The sequence below is a fragment of the Curcuma longa genome, chromosome 11 (assembly GCF_044706935.1).
Source record: "Curcuma longa cultivar G26 ecotype Majalengka, Jawa Barat chromosome 11, ITB_CL_G26_1.1, whole genome shotgun sequence".
Classification (NCBI taxonomy): domain Eukaryota; kingdom Viridiplantae; phylum Streptophyta; class Magnoliopsida; order Zingiberales; family Zingiberaceae; genus Curcuma; species Curcuma longa.
The window spans coordinates 4,365,613-4,382,380 of NC_133871.1; the positions used below are offsets into that span (position 1 = coordinate 4,365,613).

The 16,768-nt window shown below is 35.7% G+C and overlaps 2 protein-coding genes across 3 annotated transcripts; both read left to right on the top strand.

The window, feature by feature from the left end:
- Nucleotides 1–2,419: 2,419 nt before the first annotated feature.
- LOC141840916 (serine/threonine-protein kinase PBS1-like) lies at nucleotides 2,420–6,988 on the top strand. Of its 2 annotated transcripts, none has more exons than XM_074729019.1 (5): nucleotides 2,420–2,785; nucleotides 3,197–3,402; nucleotides 3,616–3,805; nucleotides 5,175–5,566; nucleotides 6,204–6,988. In XM_074729019.1, exons 1-5 carry the CDS (start codon nucleotides 2,665–2,667, stop codon nucleotides 6,681–6,683), a joined length of 1,389 nt encoding a protein of 462 aa, XP_074585120.1. In that variant the 5' UTR covers nucleotides 2,420–2,664; the 3' UTR covers nucleotides 6,684–6,988. The 2 variants fall into 2 exon arrangements, with proteins under 2 accessions (XP_074585120.1, XP_074585121.1); XM_074729020.1 differs by having other exon boundaries at nucleotides 3,200–3,402.
- An 857-nt stretch (nucleotides 6,989–7,845) lies between these two features.
- LOC141840718 (pyruvate dehydrogenase E1 component subunit beta-1, mitochondrial) lies at nucleotides 7,846–14,961 on the top strand. The gene is made up of 15 exons (XM_074728779.1): nucleotides 7,846–7,978; nucleotides 8,215–8,269; nucleotides 8,369–8,446; nucleotides 8,773–8,853; nucleotides 8,936–8,962; nucleotides 9,045–9,107; nucleotides 9,212–9,298; nucleotides 11,022–11,147; nucleotides 12,397–12,530; nucleotides 12,607–12,679; nucleotides 12,783–12,848; nucleotides 14,010–14,048; nucleotides 14,134–14,258; nucleotides 14,338–14,452; nucleotides 14,567–14,961. Exons 2-15 carry the CDS (start codon nucleotides 8,219–8,221, stop codon nucleotides 14,633–14,635), a joined length of 1,134 nt encoding a protein of 377 aa, XP_074584880.1. The 5' UTR covers nucleotides 7,846–7,978; nucleotides 8,215–8,218; the 3' UTR covers nucleotides 14,636–14,961.
- The last annotated feature ends 1,807 nt before the right edge of the window (nucleotides 14,962–16,768 follow it).

Consider the following 16,768-nt stretch of genomic DNA (forward strand, 5'->3'; position numbering starts at 1 on the left):
AGGTGGAAAAGATTCTGATTGAAAGAGGAGAGGAGCATATGATCGTCTTTTTCTTTCCCACTTGAAAATCTCAATTATAGACAATGAGACAATTCAACCAAGGCAGAAAAATCTCTTAATAAATCCATGGAAAAATCGGAAAATTTTGAACCAAAGCCGAGACAATTGAAAAAGTAACATTGACTAGAAACTCGTTTACTAACGCGTTCGATTGTCTTCTTCTAGGGTTTCCAGAAACCACTTGCAATTCAAACAAAGCTAGCTCGCAAATCTCATCGTCGGATCCATGGAAACAAACATTCGATTACTTGTCGGAGCAGAGTTAAGAACACGGAATGCGCTACAAGTGAGTTGCGAGCTGACCTGTAAACCCTACAGGATGAAGGACGGATCGGATCGGATCGGGTCAGCCGGTGTAGATGTGGAGGTGGAGGGCGACGATGACGATGGAGTAGATGGCGAAGAAGATGAGGGTGTGGAGGGCGACGGCCTTGCCGTTGGTCCGCATGCTTCCGAACTCCACCGGACGGTGGGTGCCGGGGGCCTCGAGGATGAGTCCTGGCGAGAGAAGCACGAAGAGCACCACGCCGACGACCACCGGAGCCCAGTCTGCCATGGATCCCTCTCCCCTCTACTGCGACGCGATCGCCGGCACGAACACAAACGAGCGTGGGTGCGAGGGAGAGTGAGAGCGACGAGACCCGAGAGACAATAGGAAGAAGACAAGACTGTCAAATTAAATATATAAATAAAATAAAAGAAAAGAAAAAGAAAAGGAAATTCGCCGGATCGGTCTCTCTGCGTCGTCACGATCTCACCACGTCAGAGGATGTGCGCCCATTTGAGTTTTTCACGTGGGTAGAAGGAGTTGTGGGTCCCACCCGTAGTTTTGTCGGCAGTGCAAATGTGGGCAGATTTTTTAATTTTATTTATTTAGCATTATAAAAATTTAGAAAACGCTCCTTTGAATTAAAAAAAACTGACTGTTGGCTTTATTATCATCGGGCTAGTTTTAATCAAAAAATATTTAAAGTAATTCATATTAAAATAAAAAAGGATATCTTTTTCAACATTAAAATTCGTTATCTCGACGATCTCACACGATCGATCCTATAATTATCTATGAAAAAATAAATTGAGAAGTTACAGTTGGGCACAATGGATAAAAGCATTACCTCGGCTTCATCAAAATTGGACCCTTATCCGCTTCAATAACTCTGTTTCATTGTAACTAGCTCAACTATGCCCCATAAGCAAGGACATCCTTTTTCATTGTTTCTCATGAGTGTTATTTGTTTTGGACTATGATACAACAGTAAAACACTTTCAAAATTAATTAAATATTTATATATCAATTCTTAATTATAAGATAATGTAGATTAATTTTATTTGCCAATATGAATAGTTGGATATTGTCCTTGCGGCATAATTGAATTGGTTACAACAGAATAGAATTGTTGAAAAGAGCAAGGATTCGAATCTCGACGAAGTCTAGATAATACCTTCCTCCGTCGTGGTCAACTACAACTTCTCAATTTACCTCCTCATAGATAATCGTGAGGTCGACCATGTGAGGCAGCTGAGGTGGTGGATTCTATTTTTTATCGAAGAAAAGAATAGTTGGATATTTAAATTATTAAAATAATAAGAATAATAATGGATGGTATCTAAATATAAAATTAACATTCATGAATTATTATAATTCAATATAGACTAGTACGAAATATTAATGCACACGATATGAATTCGGCATTTAGTTTAATAAATTTACTATTATTAATTTTATCCTAATTAACTAATAATGCAAAAAAATGTGTAATAATAAAAACAATTAAAAGCCTACCTAACGATCTTAATTTCTTCCCCAACGATAATAAAAACAAGCAACAACTTGCCTAAAAAAACTTTAATTAAATCTTATTCCGTGACAATAAAAACGAGCAACAACTTTTTTAATTGCCTGAAAATACTTTGACTAATAATTTACATGGATAGAAAGAAATAATACCTAATTAAGAATTTAATTTGCCTAAAAATATCATGTATTTAGGAAGTTTACCAAAAGCTTTATATTCTTTTTTGTCATAATATTTCTTGGCATTACATTTTCCTCCCCAAAACATAACTAATTGCAACTTTAGGGCCCTTTTTAATCAAAAAGGAAAGTTTAATGGATTGTTTTATTTTTCTTGGATTTCTTGTAAAACAGTTTATATCTCACTTTATTAGTTTATTTTATTAAAGTAATTTCATTTATTGTATTTGAAGAATAATGATATTTTGAAAGTTATAAAGGGTAAAATGTAAAATATTGACAATGAAGGTAAAGTGAAAAATTATATAAATTATGGGAGCAAAACGAATTTTTTTGCGAATAAAAACATATCGATAGATTCTTGGAACAAGTTGCGCATGTGGAGCCGACGCACACGCCATCTCCTGCTTTTGTCTCGCGTTGTTCTTCGCCTCATCCACCCGTAATCTGGACCTGAAGATCGGTTTTTATCGATGATCGATCGCCTCCAATCAACGAGCAGTCCACTTTGATGCACGGAATCGATTTGGCGGCGGAGGAGGCCAGGGGTAGTGTATGGGCGGCGCAACGCAAAAATCCGATCTTTAGGGGTTGTCCGCCCCTTCAGCTCGAATCTGATCTCCCGGCAGATGGGTTGCTTCCCGTGCTTCGGATCGAGGCGGCGAGAGGCGCTCAACCCGAGGAGGCAGAAGGATGATGCGCGCGAGGAGCACCACATGGCCCCTTCTCACATCGTTCGAGGGCCTTCTGGTTTGTCTCCGTTTCCTTTTTACTATTTGTTTTCCCTTTTTACTTATTTCCCCAATGTTGGTCTTTGGGTGAATCCGGGATTAGAGGAGCAACAAATTCAGGATGAAGAACAAATAGGCGTTTAGGTGGAGAACTACTTGGCCTCCGTTGATCTTTTGACGTGTTGTTATTCTGGGTCGTTTGACGTGATTTGAACTTGATGAATGTGGTTGCTTAGGGAAACAATTTACGAACTTGATTATTTTTTGCTTTCGGATCCTATGGTTAATCTAGCGTATGCGTCGTCGAGATTTTCACTTTGATGCGTTTTTGCTATTGTTATTATTTATCTTGTGATGTAATAGCTGTTTGGTCGATATTGTTTCATACGACATCAATCTTATTCTCTTCTGTTTGCTCGTTCATTTATAGTAGCCGATAGTGTAAACCCTAGAAGCAAGTCAGGATCAAAGAAGGACTTGCAGATCGAAAAGGAACTGTCTAGCGCTACCATTTCAGCACACACATTTACCTTCCGGGAACTTGCAGCAGCAACTAGAAACTTCAAAGATGAGTGTTTTCTTGGAGAAGGAGGGTTTGGCCGTGTATACAAAGGGCAACTTGAAAGCACTGGTCAGGTCAGTTTTTCATAAGTGCTCTGTGGAATTTGCAATACAATTTCTTCATTAATTTGGACAAGAAACTGATGTTGTCCAAGAAAGATGGATAAGATTATAGATCCGTCTCAGATATTTACTTGAATGCCCACATTCTTTTTCATGCTTATTAAGAGTTGAAATTTGTTTTGGGTTTACTATATTTAAGCCTTAGGTGTCTAATTTTGTTGGCAGATTGTGGCTGTGAAGCAATTAGATAGAAATGGACTTCAGGGAAATAGAGAATTTCTTGTGGAGGTGTTGATGCTCAGCCTATTGCATCACCAAAATCTTGTAAATCTTATAGCTTACTGTGCTGATGGAGATCAAAGGCTTCTTGTTTATGAATTTATGCCATTAGGATCATTGGAAGATCATTTACATGGTATTATTTCTTTGTCATTTTCCAACAGTTTCTGCCTCCAAAATTCTAGTTTCCATTTATTGTCATTTTCTTATACTGAATTTTGCACATCATATATAATATATGTCTCACTGATCCTTGAAAGAGCTTTATTGTTTCAGTCTCAATTCAAAACATTTGAGACTATGGACTTGATAGGTTCGTGGAAGGTGTGGACTTAATATGCTTGTAGAAGATGGATGAATTTCATGATCTACTGATGGTTTAAGTTTTTGACTGTTTCCCAAATAATCTTAATAATTCAAGGGAAGAACTAGTCTTTTTAAAGATTTGAACTTTTATTTTTCTCTAATGAATTCACTGTTGATTTATGTATTTATTTATACATTTGGTGATTTGAGTAAACAAACTTTTTGCTTGTCACAATTATGGCCAATCATTGGATATTCCTTCTGGATTGCTTAGTTGCCATATGTGTCAGGTTGATTCTCAGATTATTTTATAATAATTCTCACAATTTTTGCATAAGAGTTAAGTAGGCTTTACATATGGTTTGAATTTTTTTCTTTTGAAGATTTTAGTAAGCAAATGTTTCACTTGCCACCATTACAACCAATCTTAAGATATTCCATCTGGATTACTCAGTTGCAGTATGTGTCTGGTTGATTCTCAGATAGTTGTTTATAATATTTCTCACAATCTTTTGCATAAGAGTTAGTGGGCTGTACATATGTTCTATTATTACATGAGATTTTTTTGCTCCCTTCTATTCTATAAAGCTCAATAACACAAAAGTTCCATGTGGCAAGACCCAAGCGGCTTTTATCTATGGCTTGTCTAGTTGCATCGGCCATTCTTGTGACCTGCATTTGCAGCAAACTTGCTTTGTCCTTTTTAAAATTTCAACCTTGAGCACTCCATTCCTGATATCAAATAGATTTTATGTAGTATAACCATCATGCCAATTTCCAGCATTCCAAAAGTAATTTGGCCTACAACTTCCGGTGATTACCTCCTGGATATCAAATCAAGATGCCCGAGCTCCAGTTTCATTTTTAGTAATAAACCTCAGTGATTACTGCAGTACTATTTATCACCTTGGGTTCTATATGAAAATTTAAGTTTACTATAAAGTGATGCTTTGTTTATTACTTGCTACTTGTTATTTGTGATGCCTTTATTCTCTTTCATTTGGAAAATGAATGTCATTAGCAATTCCCCACCCTTTTGATTGTTGTCCTTGAACAGCCAAATTGACCGAACAGATTATGATGCATCTATTTGGGCAACAGGTCTTGCTTAATTAGAGCGAAACTGGAAATAGTATTTTAGTTGAATTACTTCATTAACCTCAGAATCCTTGGATTAATTAGAGCTTGAATGATTTCAGATCTCCCACCTGACAAGGAACCACTGGACTGGAATACAAGGATGAAAATTGCTTCAGGCGCAGCCAAAGGGTTGGAGTATCTACATGATAAAGCTAACCCTCCAGTCATTTACAGGGATTTCAAATCTTCCAATATTTTATTGGGCGAGGGCTTTCACCCAAAGCTGTCAGACTTTGGTCTCGCGAAGCTTGGTCCAACCGGCGATAAATCTCATGTGTCAACAAGAGTGATGGGCACCTATGGCTACTGTGCCCCTGAGTATGCTATGACAGGGCAGCTGACAGTTAAATCCGATGTTTATAGTTTTGGAGTCGTACTTCTTGAGTTGATAACCGGGCGAAAGGCAATTGACAACACAAAGTCACATGGCGAACAAAATCTTGTTGCATGGGTATGCTTCGTGATGTTTGCATAGTCATTGAGTTGAATGTTTCATGCTAGTACATTGATTTTTAGTACCATAGAGATTAGTTGCACTTACCTCGCATGTTTATCGAATCTGATTCAATGTGACGCAGGGTTATAAACCCTGTTTCTGCTAGTGATTAGGTACACAATACTTGGGACAAAATCAGAATGAAACATTAGTGTGGCTAATTTTCCCTTATCTTTGGACAAACATCATTTTGACCTCTACTAACTGCATTCTTCTTTTATCTGCTTTGTACCCGGTTTTGATACTGATGCTCCAATACCAATACTTCGATAGACACTTAATGTTCCTGTTGACCATGTGTTAGGGTTTAGAAACAACCAAGTCAAATATGCATTTTGATATTCTTTGATCTCTGTTTCATTAGTTCATCTTTCTATTTCATGGATCAACTCTAGTTTGCTGAAATATTGATTAAACAGTGTGAACACATTCTTTGCCAACTGGTGGAATAGTTCTTGGATTGGGGAAAAATAGTTGCCAAAATACTTGATTTTGAGTACATATCTTGATGTCCGATAGTCGTAATGCCTAAACTTGCAGTTTAAATTTGCCATTGCTTAAAAAATTTCACCAGTTCATCCTGTGTTCCCAGGCAAGGCCCATGTTCAACGATCGAAGAAAACTCCCAAGGCTAGCCGACCCCAAACTGCAAGGCCGGTTTCCTATGCGGGGGCTCTACCAAGCACTTGCTGTAGCCTCAATGTGCATCCAAGAACAAGCCGCCAGCCGTCCTCTCATCGCCGATGTGGTCACTGCATTGGCCTACTTGGCGAAGCAAGCTTATGATCCCACTTCTTCACCTGCCTCCAGCAATAAATCCGGAGCCGACAATGATGAAACGAAAATTCGCGTAGGTGGCACAATCTTCACAAAGAATGACGACGGCAGAGGTTCTGGCCGAAAATGGGATGCCGAAGGATCAGAGAAAGAGGACTCGCCGAGAGAAATTGTTGGGCTCTCGAAGAAGGATTTCGATCGAGAGCGAGCCGTGGCAGAGGCAAAAATGTGGGGAGAGAACTGGCGGGAGAAAATACGAGCAAATGCTTGCAATACTACAAATACAAATAGCTGAAGAGTTACACTTATCTTCCCTTTTCCAGGGAAACCGAAACAATTGTAGTCTGTTTACAAAAATACTGGGAGTTCTACAGCAAGTACTCATCGACAAGTTAGCATATTTTACTCAAGTCGGCTAAGGATATGATCAGATTGAGGACCACATTAGATCTCCTATGCCAATTGCTGCAAGTCCATGAAATTTTGTATCGAAAGCATAATGTATCTGGCTTTGATAATTCCTCAAAAGCTTCTATCCATTCTATGCACATTTCACTAGTAGACTGGTTAGCTTACAGCAATTTAAGACGTTTGAACAAACTTAGTGTTCGGTACGATAAGGTTTGATTATGTTTGGTATGTTTTTCATAGAGAATCATGATGATCTGAATGTTGGAATATAATTAAAGTTTTATATTAAAAATATATGAAAAAGATTTTGAAATTATAAGATGAAAATATCTATATTAATATAAAGTTTTTTTGGATAAAATTTAAAAATAAAATTATGAGAACGTGGATTTAAAATGGATAATATCATATTATTTTAAAGATATATGTAATTTTATTAAATTTAACAGTGGTATTAAAGTAGGTTTATATGGGAATTCTCACAAAGGAAGTAAGAGGTTTGTTGGAATCTGAATCAATAAGTCTTATTCCATTGTGAACCATTAAGAAAGGGTTTTCAATGATCTTTTATTTAAAGAGTAAATTGTTAAGATACATTGAAAATACATTAAAAAAAAAATCCTCAGTATAAATTAATATAATTTATAAAGTATCTTAATTACTCGGGGCATTGTATAATTTTCTAACTAATTACAGAGCTACAAAAATATTTATTATAATTTAACCAAGGCACTTACAAGTAAATAAAATTTCTATTATATAAATATAAAAAATATATTTGCCATTTCCAATGGTTATCTTACCTGAGAAGATAAAATAATTAAATAGTTCGACCAATTCTCTATAATTCTTTCTTTCTATATATCAATATTTGTTTAGGTTAAGGATTTATTTATTCTTAGAAGATATTTCTTTTAGATTTGTTTTGACTGAGGTGATTGGAAATAGTCACAAATGAGGGGGTTATATAAGTAAAGTTCCTAATATTAATTTTACCTTTTGCCCCCTTTAGATATTCTACTATTACTATTGCCGTCACATCATCTCACGTTTGGTGAACAGGCAAAGGTGTCTCCTTTCTCTACCCTGCCAGGCCAACAACCGGCTGTTTGCCTTTTTCATCCTCGGCTGCGCTCCTCCCCCTCTCGCCCGATCGCTCTCGCTTCTTTCGATTCTGAGGTCCTTTGCCGCTCCTCGCTTTCGCCCTTGATTCGCCGTGTTTTCGTGGCCGATTTCGTTTCCTTTCCTCGATTTTTTGATGCTGATTTCCGACATCAAGAGTTGAGACGACCGTGGTGTTTGTCGATCCAATTCGTGGCTCGTTTTATTGGTTGTTGAACCGATTTGGAATTGTGCAGATGTGTAGGTCGGATCTCGTGGTCTGAAATAAGTTTGCTTTTTTTCTTTATTGATAGGAAAATGTTGGGGATCGCGAGACGGAAGGTCGGACTGGGATTGTTCCGTGCTCCTGTACGATTTATCATATGCGCGTCAATTTTATTTGTGATTTATCATGTGGGTTGATTGCAGATGCTATGATTCGTCACCTTCTTTGTTTTTCATATGTAGATTCTACAGGAGAGGTTGCATAGGGTTTTGCCTGCAGGATCAGTTTTGTCCAAGAAGTACTCGACAAGTGCAAAAGAGGTGATTTTCAGTTGTTTTCAAATTTGTGTATCAGTACGGATATCGTTAGGTGATATACATCAGAGTTTACATGGAAGTACGGGATTATGGGGTTTCTAGTCAAAACAATTACCGAATTTTGATGGTTTCACTATGATTTACGTTTGTCACGGCAGTGGTAAATTTTTTTCTGTAAGCAGCAGGCAATTGCAGTAACTGGATGGTTAACATCCTATATACTCCCAATATTTATGTTCCTGTTAAGCTTGGTGACTTACTCCTATTGTGTACCTTTTGACTTTTAAGCATATCTGCGACAGCCTAATTTTGTGCTGTCTTCCTTGTAGATTCAAGTGCGTGAAGCACTTAACTCTGCGCTTGATGAGGAGATGTCAGCAGATCCCAAAGTCTTCTTGATGGGTGAAGAGGTAAAACAGTAATTAGCTTAAAAGTGACCGCTTTTAATTCTGGTTTCCATTATTTTTCTCTAATAAAACTTTTACTTCTTAGGTTGGAGAATACCAAGGGGCCTATAAGGTTAGATATGATTGCATTCAGATTGTTCCCAACTTCCACATCATTTAGTCATGCAGTAACTAACACTTTTCTATTTGTACAGATATCAAAGGGTCTTCTAGAGAAGTATGGTCCTGAAAGAGTTCTTGATACTCCCATCACAGAGGTTCACATAATAGCCTTTCTTCTCCTTGATTTAATTTAGTTACTATTTTGGAGTCTACCTCTCTGCAGCCAGCATCCAAGTCATTAATATGTCTACACTTGTAGGCTGGATTTGCGGGCATTGGTGTTGGTGCAGCTTATTATGGTCTCCGGCCTATTGTGGAGTTTATGACGTTTAACTTCTCTATGCAGGTTAGAGTTTCTACAATGATAAACTGAAATTAGATTAATGTACTAAAGAAAAATCTCAGAGTTTTTTTTTTGAGAAGAATAAACTCAGTAGCCAGAAATAAACTCATTTTTTTTTATGTCTATAATCGATGTGGGAACAGATATATTGCTGGCTGTGGCTACATCTATATAATGTATTGCTATTATGAAATGAATGAGATATAAAACAATTTGAAATTATGTTTAAATGTCTGTTATCTTTGTAATGTGATTGGTGCAGTAGTGTATCACTACCATAGTCTATGGAGCAGTGCAAATTTTGAAATTGCATTAAAAAGAAAATAATGCATGTTTATCTGATATACCTACAACAACAATTTGCCATTGGAGTGGCAAGAAATACTGATATGTTTGATCTTGCCGTACACATGATGAAGCTTTCTTCATCAATGTGGGTATATCTAATGCAAGTGTTGGCTAGTTTGGGGCCTATTATGGTCAGATAGTAGAACTTACTTTGGCCTGTTATATGACTTTGTACTTTGTGGACTTTGATTTGCATTATAAGCTCAACTTCTGATTGTTATTATTTTAAATGTATGTCTTGTGGGGTTTTCATATCAAACAAGTGACTTAATGAAGTTTCTTGATGCATTCTTTGTCAATCAGCTCTGAACAGAATGTCACCCTTTTATATAGTACTGAACATGATACTGGTAGCAAAAGCATTCTGATTATCAACTAGTACAATGTTTTGTTTATGGTGGACATTAAATGAAATGGACGGAAAAGGAGAATCAAAAGTAGTTTTTCCCCCATTGAGTTGTATTCTTAGCATGATTTTGTTGCTTATCCAATCACTAAAAAAGCACTTCTCTTTCTCTTTGCATCATTCTTTGTTGTTTCATTGTAATGAATTATGACTATTTATTAGAGGGTATGACAATAAGTTATAAGGGTAGTAATTATAAATTTATAGATTGATTGAGCTAATCTGCTTCATTTAGGTTAATCAATGCCTAAAGTAGTCTCTTGGGTGTTAGTAGCATGAATGCCTTCTCAAGGTACATAGTACAAAGCTACCACTCCACTTAAACTATCCAATTTGACTTCTCAAATTACTTCTTTTAGTTTTTAGGCTATGGTACCATGCCTCTACATGGACGACAGTATATTAACAATTTAATGAGTTGAGGATTCACTAAGGTTGAAGGATTACTTCTGTAATAAGTCAGGAAAAATAGAGAGAAAGAATTAGATAGAGTTGATGGGTATTGTTTAATTCATGGTAGTAGATACAGACTGATTTTTGCTCATTTTAAAATTCAAAATTCAAAACCCAACAAGGAGGTTCATATTGGTTTGGTCATCGACCATTATCATAAAAAAATTTCTGATTGTATTGCATTGTTACTCTGTGAATATGCATGAGTTGTTAACTGGATACATAGATGTTTATTATCATGCTTTGGAGGTATTTTTTCTGAATATTTATATTGTGTAATTTAGGATGCGTCTCATTTGCATGCCATTTTCTTGGGACTTGCTTTGGTGCTAGCAGTAGAATACTTTAGAAATTTAACATTGTAGACTGCATTCTGTATACTTCAATTTATTATTATTTTTTTATTTTATGTTTAAGTGTTGGTGCATTTAGCAAACAAACATGCATGGAAGATAATCCAGACAGATATGGAACTTATTGTATTTTCTTACAGATATATGGAACTTATATTCTGTGCAGGCAATTGATCATATCATTAATTCTGCTGCAAAATCGAACTACATGTCAGCAGGTCAGATATCTGTCCCCATTGTATTTAGAGGACCAAATGGTGCTGCAGCTGGAGTTGGTGCACAACATTCACAGGTATTATGGAACCAGTTTTTCATATGATCTCACTTTCTTGTTTCATTGTGTTGCACATGGACATAGATTGTTAGTTTCTTGCAATTTAAATGTCTATATTCCAATATTCCACTATAATCAACATCATTGACATGCATAGGTTATATCTCGGACAATTGCATTGATGTCCATGAGTCAAGGAAAAACACGTAGAAACCATACAATGACCTATAAAAGTGTTTGTTTTGTTTATTTTTCATCTAAAATTACTAATATTTGATGAAATTTTCCTTTCAAATTGCTTATAGGAACTTGAGCTCACAAAGCTTATTGTTATTGTTAAGATGATAAGTATTATGTTCTGAGATTTCAGTTCCTTGCTCCTTTTTATTTTATCCTTTTGCTTGTTCCATACTCTGGGAGGAAAACATACATGAAGGTTTGGAATTAATCGTTTCCATTTTAAAAATAAGAGTTAATTGTTTCATCAATTATTCATGTATCGAGTAACATGGTGTTTGTGTAATGCTATATAAAGCTAGTTACAAAAAATTCTGCATTGCATTATTTGTGTGTTTGTTACAAAGATATCTTTCTTTCTTTTGCCATTTCATTACTTATTTCCATCCATTCATGTTTTTAACATATTGATTGTACGATTTCAGGAAGATTAATTGTTTTCCTTACAGAGAAAATGTTCAAATTTTCCTAACTCCACCATTTGTTATTCCTCGTCATGAGAGTATTAGAATAGATTGTCTGACATTGGTTATTAGTATAGTAGATGTCATGTTGGAGGCATGAAGGTATAGATACCAGATGCAATTAAGTGCACTCTTCCTTTCAACTATAAAAAAAAAAACTATTTGTACAAATTTATTTGCTGCTTCATTCTTATTTTGTTGTTTGTTCCTTTCCTCTCTGTCCTTTCAGGTGTGTAGTACTTTTGCATGTTTTTTGCTACCATTCATTTTGCACTTCTACTAGATTGTGGTGTACTGGTGTGTTTGCACCTCTCTCACAGATTGTTAGATAAACTTATGTGTGCTTTTTCCACTGTAAAAGTTGAGCTTCTATAAATAAAAAGATTTCCTAGTCATCCACATTTCGTATATAATGGTGGATATATATGTTTATTTTTGTTACATTTATTTTATTTTCACATTCTATGTATCACAATAGAGTTTGTTTATGGTTTCGATTAACAACACTAGCTAACAATATAAAACGGGGGATTTCTGTGAAGAGCTTATTATTGCCATTTTTACAGTGTTATGCAGCATGGTATGCTCATGTTCCCGGCTTGAAAGTTTTAACTCCATATTCGTCTGAAGATGCTCGAGGCTTGCTAAAGGCTGCTATTAGGGATCCTGATCCAGTTGTTTTTCTGGAAAATGAACTTTTGTATGTATAAAAACTAGACTTCCAACCTTCTAAATGTTTGCAATATTAAATGTAATTCTAATACTTGGATTTTCAGATACGGAGAGTCTTTCCCTGTTTCAGCTGAAGCACTTGATTCTAGTTTCTGTCTTCCCATAGGGAAGGCTAAGGTACCCATTTATGATAAAATCAATATGCATGTGTAAAATCCTCTCATTAATCTACCTCATTCCTTATCCTCTCTTTTTCAAATTTCTTTGTCTCCATTGACAGATTGAACGAGAAGGAAAGGATGTAACAATCACAGCATTCTCAAAGATGGTTGGATATGCTCTGCAGGTATGTAAAACTTAATCAGTATCAATCTTGCCTCTTAATTTTACATGTTCGTCGTCTTCTGTAGAAATTGGTTTTGTTGGAGTTGCTAAGAGAATGTGAGGAAATTGACTTTAACTAACATTGTATGTTATATATGGGTTATGTTAATTGATTTTTTCAAGTATCATTTAGATTGCATAGTTAATTCCCATGTTTGTTGTTTTTCACCGACTTGTAATTCCAAGCTGCAGTATTATACAACAATAACAACAAAGTCCTATCCCATTAGGTAATGTTGGCTATATAAATCCTCATTGGACTCTATCCCCTATTATATCATCATCTATAGTTAAATAAATTTTATTCTATTTTATCATTGCTAATCAAGTCTTCTTTGGTTCCAAGCCACAATATTATGTTTAGGAAAACAAGAACATGTATAAAATTTCTTAATAGTATTTTCTTAGAAAATATGAAGGATCATTTCCTTAGAAAATACTATTAGGATCATTTCTTTAGAAAATACTGATGTACGCAGAAAGAAATAAAATCTACTACTATAGTAATTTCTTACTGATGTACACATGAAATGATCTGCGACTCTATCGTAGAGTTATTGAAGAGTTAATGCCCACAACAGGCATAAGGGCTTTATGGTTTTATCTGTTTCAAGGGCTAATGGCTCAAAGTCGAGTAGATAGAATCTTGTTTTTGGGCACAAAGTTAATTTTTTTGACATGGCCAAAAGCACCAATATTTGTGTATTTTTAACTTCGAATTAGATAAGCTATTACTTCAGATATCAGCAAAGGCAACTGTACCAGCACAAAACTGACACGCGAACTGTGTTCCATTTATTATTTTGAGCTTTTTTTTCATTGATAATATTGGGTTGTATTGGTTGGTACACTGGTTGTACATGCAACTCCAAGATTAGACCAACTTCACTATCGACACCATTCTTTTTTTCCTATGTCAACAGGTACCTAATTCGTTTATTCTATTAACTCTTGTCGACCAATTTGAAGTATTTTTCATATCTAGGTTTTGATATCGGAGAATATTCCTATTGTTCATAAAAATCAACTGTTAATTGGCCTGTTTTCGTATGATACTATTCACAAACATGGAGGAAGCCCTTTTTTGCTAATCATATATTTAATCCTTGTGGTTAATGATCAGGCTGCTGATGTACTTTCAGCGGAAGGAATCAGTGCCGAGGTAAAGTTTTCACTACCAGAGATACCTAACATAACACTCTGTTCCTGTACCTGCTTGTTTATTAGTCTAAATAGCTATTTTACAGGTTATAAATCTGCGTTCAATTAGGCCACTAGACAGAGCCACCATCAATGCTTCTGTCAGGAAAACGAACAGACTCGTTACTGTCGAAGAAGGTTTCCCTCAACATGGTGTAGGAGCTGAAATATGGTTTGCACTCTTATCTTTATCTGCTTATTCACTGAATGCACATTGCGAGCAAACATCTAACTGAACACTTATTGAGCAGCATGTCAGTGGTGGAAGAAAGCTTCGAGTATCTTGATGCACCAGTTGAAAGGATTGCCGGAGCAGATGTCCCGATGCCTTACTCTGCCAATCTTGAGAGAATGGCTGTTCCTCAGGTAATTATCCCTTTGCATCTCCTTGCAAAGAATTCAAAGATGTTTGAACCACTAGCATAAGATTACAGTTGGGAACAGAGTGAACTTGTCGTCTCATTGAATTGTTTCTTGCAGGTAGATGACATTGTCCGTGCTGCGAAGCGGGCATGCTATCGAGCAGTGCCTCTAGCTGCTGCAGCCTAGTCAGGCACTTCATACCAACATTGTCTTCGCGGTTATTGGAGAGATTACTATTTCCGCAAAGACTGATCTTAGCCTGAAATTCGTGTTACAGGCTTATTCTTTGGCATTTATCTATGTGACTGCAGATGCTGCTGGTCATAAATCTTGGAAAACTCATCTATACTGTAGATTGTTGAGAATCTTCAATAATGTATAATGCCAGAATCCTCAAAAAGTGTTTAGTAATCTGGCTTACAAGTTTCCTTGAGAAAGTTATCCTTTTAATCTGGATCTTTGTACCGACTAATGTTACTGAATTAAAGGGTTTATCTTTAGGTTTTCTTGAATGGACGACATTCAAAAGTTTCCCTCGTTTTTTTAAAAAATTTTTTTATTATGAAAACATTGCAACGTTTGCCCTTTTATGCCACGTTAATTACAATTCTCATTCTTTTGAGGAGCTTTTGTCATTTTGTTTTCGATATCGACAAGTATCTGTTTATCACAACATTGGAGCATGTACACAAAGGTTAAATTGTCTCTAATATCGTTTATCACATGGAATTCTTTTCGTTCTTTATCTTCTCATTTGGTTTCGATCCATAGTTTACTCACTCTTGTCCGATCATCTATTTTATCTTTATTTTGGTTTAAGAATGGCTAATAAACATTAAGGAGAGAATCATTTTGCCCTAAATTGTCCATCCAAATATCGAAACACATTCCCGGATGGAATGAATCATATTTACATTCCATTCTATTTCACCCTACGCCTGGCAAACAAATTCATAGGCCAAAAATATCACAGCAGCAATATTGACTTATATACACAACCAAATTGCAGCAATATAATAGAAAATATTTCAAACAAATAAGGTGTTTATTCAAGTTCTCTAAGAATCTCAACTTGTCCAAATTGGTTAAACATCAGTCCCATATCTGGGGAGAACATGTCAGTAGAATTTCATCTGAACCACAATAGAAAAGGAATTAAAAAAAAAATTATAATTGGCATAGAGTTTGTGAACTCATTTGACAACAAGAAGAAACAGTTTGCAATGTGGAAATTTGATATAAAACCTTCAAGGGCCTCCAGGATCGATGCCGAAGCCTTTTCTATCTTTTCAAATCACTGAAACAGCAGAAGGGAAAATTCTACTCAGCTACATGTTGTTAAAGACAATCTGTTAACATCATGAAGAAAAATCTTTAGCTCACTAATTGAAATTCCAACTTCCATAAGTTTAGCACACAGACCCAGATGTCATAAACACTGAATCTTGGAATATAATATCGGACCAAATAACTGATGCACTTTATGATCTTTTACTTCAGGAGTTGTGCACTAAAAGTAAGTGAAGGCGACTTAAATTTAGCATCTTGTAAGCAGGCTAAAGAGATTGTTCCAACGTGTAAGATCTTGTGGTAAGAGGTTTCTGGTATCACTTATCAGCCAGCTCCAATATTAAAACCTCATTGGCACTAATTAAATGAAATAAAAAAAAGACTAATTGAATCTGATTGTGATATGGATTTTACCTTCCAAACAGTTGGCAAATAGAGTAGCTACTTGAATTTGAATAATCATAACCACACTTGATTTTTTCAATGTAGTAATAAACTAAAAGCATGCTCGTTCAACTCATGTTTTTGCAAAGCAATCATTGTAGTAGGCATGCATTCTAAAAGTTGAGTACGAGGAAAATTAGCAGGATATTATTGTTGTTTCAGTCATCATGAACATCAAGTTGTGTTAGTCCCAAATGATTTAGGGTCAGCTTAGTCATCATGGACATGTTTATTAGATTTCAAACTATTTTCTCTCATTTCATGTGCACCTAGTCGGCCTTGAATATAGTATCTAAGAGATATTAATTTAGGCATGCATAAATAACACTTATTTTAGTTGATAGCGTTATTGAATGGAAGAATCTCCTAACATTAAGGTGCCATTGCATAACAAATTCACTACCTCATAATCTCACATGGTATATATGCAACAAACTTAAGTTTCAATGACTATTACTTTATTGCATGATATAACAACAAATGTGCTTCAAAAAGCCTATGGTTAACCAAGTTCAAGCAGTGGTATAGTCACTCAGGCTAAAAATTTCAGCAGGAATGGCTAATAACTTTTTCAATAAAAGAATA

Coding starts and splice junctions, on each gene's coding strand:
- LOC141840916 (XM_074729019.1), top strand. CDS start 2,665: ATGGGTTGCTTCCCGTGCTTCGGATCGAGGCGGCGAGAGGCGCTCAAC. Junction 3,403..3,615: donor AACTTGAAAGCACTGGTCAG/GTCAGTTTTTCA, acceptor TTTTGTTGGCAG/ATTGTGGCTGTGAAGCAATT. Junction 5,567..6,203: donor AACAAAATCTTGTTGCATGG/GTATGCTTCGTG, acceptor CTGTGTTCCCAG/GCAAGGCCCATGTTCAACGA.
- LOC141840718 (XM_074728779.1), top strand. CDS start 8,219: ATGTTGGGGATCGCGAGACGGAAGGTCGGACTGGGATTGTTCCGTGCT. Junction 8,447..8,772: donor ACTCGACAAGTGCAAAAGAG/GTGATTTTCAGT, acceptor TCTTCCTTGTAG/ATTCAAGTGCGTGAAGCACT. Junction 14,453..14,566: donor AGAGAATGGCTGTTCCTCAG/GTAATTATCCCT, acceptor TGTTTCTTGCAG/GTAGATGACATTGTCCGTGC.